This window comes from Anneissia japonica, unplaced genomic scaffold (assembly GCF_011630105.1).
Source record: "Anneissia japonica isolate Jap-2015-1 unplaced genomic scaffold, ASM1163010v1 scaffold288211_len279840_cov171, whole genome shotgun sequence".
In the NCBI taxonomy this organism is placed as follows: domain Eukaryota; kingdom Metazoa; phylum Echinodermata; class Crinoidea; order Comatulida; family Comatulidae; genus Anneissia; species Anneissia japonica.
In genome coordinates, this window is record NW_022720325.1 from 44,661 (window position 1) to 54,108 (window position 9,448).

The 9,448-nt window shown below is 32.9% G+C and overlaps 1 protein-coding gene across 1 annotated transcript in view; it reads left to right on the top strand.

Moving 5' to 3' along the window:
• Positions 1–9,448, top strand: part of LOC117111296 (short transient receptor potential channel 5-like) — a 48,215-nt gene that overhangs the window by 22,097 nt on the left and 16,670 nt on the right. Inside the window, exons 3-4 of the mRNA XM_033254220.1 lie at positions 1,000–1,497; positions 8,812–9,145. Coding sequence (XP_033110111.1) covers positions 1,000–1,497; positions 8,812–9,145 — 832 coding nt within the window. The remainder of the gene's footprint in view (positions 1–999; positions 1,498–8,811; positions 9,146–9,448) is intronic.

The window sequence follows — 9,448 nt, forward strand, 5'->3', positions numbered from 1 at the left end:
AAAAATATATTTTAGACACTCTCACATAATTTTTATTAACTCGTTTGTGGTAAAATATATTTTGATGACATTGGGCAAATTATATTGAGCCTGTAAAATTTAACATATTGTATTGAAGGCTTACTGGAGGCCGGGTTTCAATAACATTCCAGTAGCCCTTTGCCGGTTCTGGTGTTGGTTCTGGTGGGTATAAAGCCGACCCCCTAAAGACTCCAAAAATGCTCGCGTTTTACTGTGTCCGACATGTTTGAGCCACTGACCTTGTACAAATGTCACTACAGTATTCCTGGTAGGGAAACTCATGTTTTATAACCTAATATTGAAACATATGTATACATCATCATGCCTACAAAAGACACCGGGTATAAGTGAGTATACAGAAATGCCCAAGCCTAAAATGAAGACATTAATTTTAATGATAATAATAATAATAATAATAATAATAATAATAATGATAACGATAACGATAATAATAATAATAATAATAATAATGATGATGATGATGATGATGATGATGATGATGATGATGATGATGATAATAATAATAATAAGAATAATAATAATAATAATAATAATAAGCTCTTAAGCAGCGGGAATTAGCCGAGACATAGCTCAAAAGACCCAGTAGAATATCATCATGGAGGTAATCGCATAATAATAATAATAATAATAATAATAATAATAATAATAATAATAATAATAATAATAATAATAACAATAATAAAATAATAATAATATTATTAATAATAATAATAATAATAATAATAATAATAATAATAATAATAATGATAATAATGATGATAATAATAATAATAGTAGTAATAATAATATATGGATTTATGTAGCACAAATAAACGAGTTCTTTATGCGGATCTCCAAGCCTGTGTAATGTACAAAACAAAATTAAGCTTTCTGCCTTCCAGTTTTAGCCTATTTAAAATTATAGTAGCACGGGTCTCTCAACATGATAACATGTATTTTCTTTAATACTGTATGCAGGAATACCTCAATTGCCGAGCACTTAACGGCGACTTTCACCCTGATGTTACGCCCATAGTACTAGCTGCACATCATAACAACTATGACATCATCCGTCATCTATTGGAATATGGTGTACGTATTGACGCTGCCGAAGATTATGCATTTCACACTGAAGTCAATACTTTACAAAACTGTCTTGGCACTTTAAATATCTACAAAGGACTGGCAAGCCCAGCTTATATTTCCTTAACTAGCTCAGATCCAATCAACACTGCGTTCGAAAGGTGTGTACAGCTTAGAAAACTCTCAGAAAAAAATCATGAATTTTCTGCAGAGTTTCGTGATCTTGCAGAGAAGTGTGAACAATTTGCTGCCGACATTTTAGGACACATTCGGGACTCAAAAGAACAGAAATGCATCCTTAACCATGACCCATGGGGTGAAGAATTGGATGATATAACCGATTCAGTTGCCCCATATAAGGTGAAAATTGCTATCAACTTCGAACAAAGAAAGGTAAGACTCTAGCTCGTATATACATGCGATGGTGTTATCCTCATTCTCATACGGTAGAAGTATTATTACGAATTACACCACAAAACATTAATATATGTAATTTCTGATATCATAGTTGCTGCATAGGTAAATGGTATATAAAATAAAATGGGTGAGTTGTCACAAGTTTAATGAAAACAAATTTATATAATGTATATTCCTTCATTTTATTTCGGAAAAGATTTCCATACAACAAAAATTAACAATATGTAAACAGTACATTTGAAATGTGCATCCAATGATAGGATTGTCCAGGACCTAAGGACCACCGCATGCAACCCTGTAAATAATGTGTATCAATCTGATCAAATTTCTACATAGGGTTCACAAGTAATATTATGGATAATATAATTTTATTTTTGATGCAACAATGATGTATGTAATGTAGGAAGAGAATGCCCGTCATAATTAAGTGTGCTGTTTGATGCAAAAATATCGGCCATAATATTAACTTGAATAAGTGGAGTGCGAGGGTTCAGATTATACAATATTACACTTTAACCATCGTTTTTAGCGTCTCTCATTCAAAAAGCAACTTGCCATGTCTGTCTCAATCAAAAATAGGCCTAATCCATTTGGGGTTTGGGTTCTTACTATAAGAAGTAGTTTTACAATATTCTTATTGAGTTTGAAATCCCATCTCAAATAAACCACGTTTCACTAGAATATAATAAATTGCCGATTCTGCTATTTCTTTATTTAGAAACGTACCAAACTTAATAATATTTGTTTTCGCTTTCAAGTGTGCAATAACAGTATTATGCGTTCCTTGTCTAACGATTGGGAGGTAATAATACATTTTCTGTATTTCTTTTTCTATTTTCTTTTTTATAGGCCCTTGCTGATAATCAACTAAAAATTAAGGCGTTTTGTAATAAAATATCTGTCCACCAGCGAAAACTATTTATTTGTTGCGTTTTGTTTTAGGTTGGAAATTAATATAAATTTATTTGATCGTTTTAAATAAGCTATTTAAAATGTTTATGGATTCTTTGAGGTTTTCTACTATGTATTTGACAAGAAAAAGTATGGAACTTCAAAATGAATTTATTAGCCACTTTCAACACTTGAGAAAATGTAGCTTAACGTATCAATAAACAGAAGTACAGTGACACACCTTTATAAGTTAAAACGAGATTAAGAAATCGATGAGTAATAAGGAAATCAAGTCATTTATTGGTTTGTTAGTTTGAATTCCACTGTTGTTTATACACTACACTGTGATATCCGTCGCTGTAAGCTGATGGTGTCGCTATCCAGATCTGCGTGTCCTTCTTTTCCTTGGTGGGATTTGAAGACTTCACAGTAATTGATGATGTGGTCTATAGTCCACAGCGGCAAGCATCTGATGACAAAGCACCTATTTTTTACAGAAATGATACATGTCGTTAAGAAAATATTACAAATTTGAAGTTAGTGGCACACTGCAGTATTCCAGTCTAATAGTAAACATGTAGGGCCTGCTGTATTATCTGTTTTACAAATCAAAAAGAGAAAAAAAAAACAAGATGGTCTGTAATACAGCCTCTTGAGTTACCAGGCTTGATGATTAAAGAAGTAACACTCATGAAAAACAAAATCAAACAATCAATCAAAGTAAGATTATGAAAAAAAATAGCTAAACACAACAAAACAGAGGCATTTTTCTTGGTAGCCTTAAAATAAAACTGAAGAAAATTAGCAATACTAACTCGAAATTTGGTAAAGAAAAAGGAAAAGCCCTCGGTATTTTTTCAGCAAAAATTATTCAAGCTGGAAATATCAAAGATAACTGGATCTATTGAATTTATTAACTGATAAATATTTCCACCTTCTAGTCAAAAAGAAGCATAACTTATATTGGAAAATTCGTATATTTAAAGCAATACGTGTATCACAAATATTAGGCCTATATTCAATTAGGATTTTTAAACATGCTTCATTGAGTTTTTAAAGACATTGAGTCTTCTTTTTCGAATTAAAAGGAACTTCTGTAATCGATAGTAAGCTTGATGGTGGACTTAACATGGTGGATCTGCCAAGTCTGATCAAATTCATTTTAACTAAAATTGGTACAATTGTATATGACGAAAACATACTAACTTGTGTTTGTACGACTATTTTCTTAATTTTAAAAATCTTAAAAATATAAAAAATTAAATAAATTAAATAAAATAAATTAAATTTTTTACACTCTGTGCTTTTGGCCGAATTCTTAAGACTCCTGACCATCCCCTTTATTCTTTTCTTCCTTCACACCGTCAATCTTCAATTCTCGTCACCTCAGATTTTTAAATGTTTCTTCTAAAACCGATCGTTTTCATAAATCTTTCCTTCCATTTTCTCTACGTATTCTTTCATCTCTTAATCTTGACTCTGATGAATTAAACATTGGTTCCATCCGGAATGACCTTTCTATGAAGTAGTTGCATGTGCTTTATTTTATATGTTTTTCTTTTCAATGTATTTATGTGTAGGCCTATATATGTATAGTTTAAGCGGATAGTAGCCCTCTTGGCTTATGAAGCAATAAAGTGAATTGAATTGAATTGAATTGAATTAAAAATATAAAATTCAACGTGTCACTTGTGATGAAAAACTCTAATACATTAACAAATTTATTTTAAATACCTCATATCATGGTACCTTGAAATCCTCCCAATCACTCGAAGATATTTGTAACCCTTATAAGAAGGTGAATTTGCTAAAAAAAATGATTTATTTGTGTTAGCGATCTTAAAATTTAAGTAAACTAGCGCAGGAATTGGAAGGGCGTGGTTGCTATTTGTTTGAATACAACACTTTCAAAACGCTCTTCCAAAAGGCTTGTCCACATTGAAATATTCTCCAAACCTTTAACGGTGCAAAAACAAAATGATAGTGGGTATTTTTTTTTCACACAAGATACACAAGATGGTGCGATATTAAGCTAATTTTTTAAAGACTTTTTAATTCGTTTGTAATATTTTGATTTCGTTTCATATACTTAGGGGTCGTTCACAATTATTAACATTTTTACAAGTGTACAAACAGTACTATTTTTCGGTACCCCTCCCTCCCTCTAAAAGTGTACAAAAAAAGTTAATTTTGCAAAACCATTCTGCATTGTTTTGTGAAGTCAACTAAAGAAATGTACATGGTTGCTTTAAAATGAATATTATAATTTTACAATTATTTTACATATTGCATGTTATTTGGTAATTTGTTGCATTTTTATGCATATGTAAAAGTGTATACATTTATATACCCCCTCCCCCTTGTATACTATTTGTACACTTGCGAATACAATGATTATGTTGAACGACCACTATGGGGGGAAAAAAATAAGGTTTAGGGGATGAAGAACATATTTTTTTTTTTAAACTTTGAGTACGGAACGTATGAAAGGGGGAGACCCATCTCCAAAGAGGGCCTTGAAAATGAGTAGAAAGTTTAGCAGTAGGTCATGTGGTAGTGTGTCAAATTCTGCTACATATCCAGAAATATAACAACAATAACTGGGGCTTCGATTGTCCAAGATGACTTTGAGATCTATAATGATGTCAGTGAGTGGCAAGCATGATTTTAGTTTGTCAATTCATTTGTTTGGACAATTTTTAGAAATGATTGGACATAATGAAAACTTCAAGACATCTGCGCACTTTATCGACTATATAATTTGAATGGTTTCATTTGGCAATCTGGGGCGATCGGATTATAAAACTAGATGTTTTAAGCTTTATAATCATCTATATATTCTTACAATTAATGCAAAATTGAGTGATCATTTTTCTTTTAAAGTAGACAACATCTTATACTTTTGCATAGGAAAAAAGTTAAAATTATAGACGTGTTATTTGGTATACTTCCTGCTTCTTCTTAACATAACTCTGCAACGACAGGTCGCTAAACTTCGGTGTGAACGGTCAAGTGTAGCTCACAAATTAAGTTTTATTGATATGTAAGTCTCATGCTGGTTAGTTAAATAACCAGTGATCATTTTGTCTTTAAAATGTTGTATTCAAAACCGTTTTTACCCTCTCTATGAATGACGTCACGCGCTTTAAACCAATAGCAGCTACGGATTTCGAGTTTTCTGCTGTTAGTGCGTTCATCCATTAAGATGTAGATCAAATTTACCTGATTGAGCTTTTGTCGAAAATAGGGGAAAAGTTTTCATTATGTGAAAAAAGAGATGGAGGTGGACGAAAGTTGAGCATGTGGGCCGTCAGGGGGAATTACATCAGATCAGTTAAATACAGACACAAAATAATTCCTAAATATATTACTTATTTCATGTAATACTATTAGAAAATGCATTAACCGTTTATTTGTCCTTTACAAATGTTCAAAATCGGGTTGTAGTGTCCTGTTTATTATATGAATGTTCATAATAGTCAGCGTAAGACTTATCAATTAATCGTTTAATTCCGTTTTCCTAAAGATGCGATATTTCTTTAGAACCAATTTCTTCAGTTGTACTGTCAACCATGGGTTGCAGTGTTTACAAGATTTTCTAGTAACGTAAAGTATAAATCTGCAGCATTAGCATGTCCATGAAACCTTTCCAAGGTGAATCAATATCATATATTTCTTTTGAACCAATTTCTTCAATTGTACTGTCAACCATGGGTTGCAGTGTTTACTAGAATTTCTAGTAACGTAAAGTATAAATCTGCAGCATTAGCATGTCCATGAAACCTTTCCAAGGTGAATCAATATCATCAGTATCCAGTTCAGGTGCTCATAATCTTTCTTAGGATGCTGCAGATATTCACGCATTATGGGTTTAGTAAGGATGGAGGTTTGAGGCAAATTAGATAAGAGCTCCGGAAAGTTAGTGAATAGTAGACCAATGACAGACCCAGCATTTGAATTATATTTGGTGATTTTGTAACGTCTTGTACTATCTGGTCTGGCCACCATCTTAAAATTTGCCCATAGACCCATAGAATTATACATTATTGACAAATATTCCATCAATAGTTTTTAATATTGAATAAATTTTCATCCAATGTCCGTTTTTCATACATATTTATATATACGAAAACTTATTAACAATTACATTCGATGAAATATAATAAACTTTCACATACTCTGTTTTAAAAATTGTTGTAAAAAATAAAAGTATTATTTAATAAATATATAAAAGGATCTATATATGATATAATATATGACAAAATACAATGTAATTATGATTATATGATAGGATTATGTAATAATTTCTCATGAAATATAATAAACTTTCAATGAAATAATAAACTTTTCGATGAAATATAATAAACTTTCACATACTCTATATCAATTACGGTACTGTTATAAAAATTGTTGTAAAAATAATAGTATTATTTAATAAATATATAAAAGGATCTATATATGATATAATATATGACAAAATACAATGTAATTATGATTATATGATAGGATTATGTAATAATTTCTCATGAAATTTAATGTTATGCAAATAGATATATTATGTGAAGTATAACACAATTTGTGGAAAAAATTATTCTAATGTACTATACAATGGATTCAATATGAACAACTCAGATCAGCTTAGATTCCCACGATCATGATAACTCACGAAATAGTTGCACATTGTTGTTTTTACTATATTTACTTTTTCAAATTTAAAATGGTTTTCCAGATATTTTTATATGCAGTATATAGTCAACTTGCCCAAGGCGCAGATCTTTTTTGAAAGGGGGCGGGGGACAGTCTTCAGTCCACGTCAGCCACACCACCACACCATGATTGGTGCTTGGTGCTTTGGTGCAAAAATGTTAGGAACAATACCTCTAGATGGCCGGAAATGACACTCTTATATAGTAAAATTTATCATCATCACATCACCATTAAAAACTTTTAATAACACTTCATTGCATCGTGGGTAGAGAGACCTGAATCTTGCAATAAGATAAGATGTACTTTGACTGTACAGCGCTCTTTCGTTAAAACCAGAGTCATTTATGGAGTTAATTTCAAAAGTTTTCTGGCATCTTTTTGACTTATGGCGTTAAAGTGTTGTCATAAAGTGGGAGACCAACCGTTCCCCCATGATCTGCGCCTATGAACTTGACGTTTTTATAATAACTCTGCTGAAAAGTTTGCTCCGCTTCAATTTATTTTGAGGTCTTGCTTGGTCAATCATCTGCCTCACTTTTATTTAAAAATGCTGAATTTACATGGAGTAATTTTCGTATAAGCAATATTGAAGATCATATTGCTAGCAAGAATTGCTCCGTGTAAATGTGGCTTAAGCAGCAATATACAGTTAAAAATGACCTCTTTGTCTGGGGTAACACTAGCCTAAAACCTAACCAGTTTGTTGTGTGGTATCTACCTGGGAATATTTCTCCCAGACCTAGTAGAGCTTTCGCGACGGCATTTCTACTCTTGTTTATAAAGGTTCACGAGATGAGTAAAATTGGCCGTGTAGAGCGTCACATCCAAACACACAATTTCACAGGCCTACTTCTAGTTTCACATTGGCTATGTTCTCACAAGGGTGCTAACTGCTAACCGTTAGCTTCCGTGCGTCCATACGAGAAAATCCCGATCCGGATACCAAAAATATGATGATCGAATCACTGGTCAACTGAGACAACTATAGTGTATATTGTCTCAGCTGGCCAATAAAAAACTGGAAATTGTAAACTATTCGGTTGTAGAAACGCGCTCAACTTGCTAACAGTTAGTGGTATCCGGATACTGCTAACGGTTAGCGCTAACCGATCGGGCGTTCTCACGCAGGTGCTAACGGTTAGCGCTAACGGTTAGCTCCCGATCCTGATACTAGGGCTCTCGTGAGAACCAGGCTTTATTTTGCATTGATGTGCCACGCCTCCTCTTTTACATATTTTTGTTTCGAGTTCTGACTTACCGTGATATGAGTGTTTTACATAGTAGATAGATAGATAGGTAGATAGGTAGATTTTATAATTTCTATAGCGCCGGTTAAAACGGAAGTTGTCACTAGCACTTTACAATATACATTATATAAGCTTATATTTGTTTCTCGGTAATGTAACTTTATCTATTTTTGAAAGTCGAATGGTTGTGGGAAACTAGTAAGAATTTACAATAGATGTTTGACCAAATAGTGACGCAGCTCGACGCGATTTGTTTTCTCGTCGGGTCTGTATGAGTTAAACGCAGACGCGATGGTTTGCGTCAGGGGCAGTCGCGTCGTAGAATATTAAACATGTTTAATATTTCTCACGACGGCTTAAGACTGTCCCCGACGATGAATCGCGTCGGGCTGCGTCGTACGATGCTGTCTGAGTTGGCCTTTATACCTGCATTTTTTCTTTTCAGTTTGTTGCTCATCCTCATTGCCAACAGTGCTTGACACAAATCTGGTATGAAGACCTACCACCGTGGTTCGATTATCATTGGTCAACATCCCTTTCCTTCACTGTTTTAGTAGCGGTATTCTTTCCTCTTCTTTCCTGTGCCTATGCTATATATCCATGGGGTAGAATGAGAAAATTCATGCGAGTTCCATACGTTCAATTTGTCTGCCATTCTTCATCAAATGTAATATTTTTGCTTTTACTTGGAATGCAATCTATGCCAAATAATGAAAAGGTGGACGACATGCGACCGACACCGACATTATGGGAATGGTGTATAGTTGCCTGGGTAGTAGGTAAGTGGATGCTACACAGGTTATTGATTATTGACATAAAAACCGCTTTATTGAGAACTGAAAAGTGTAATTACAACCACATTTATACATGCATATACAGTTCATATCTAGATTCTTAATAACATTATATATTTTAACATGAAACATTTTTTTTAATTTTCCTTTGTATATTATTTTGTTGCTAGCTTCACCAGCGGTTCCCAGGCAGTATGCTTAACGCCACTTTTAAACAATCCCGTCTGGTATTGGCTAGCATTTCTATATATACTATTCTGTTTTTCTTCATTTTTGCTGTTGTATGTT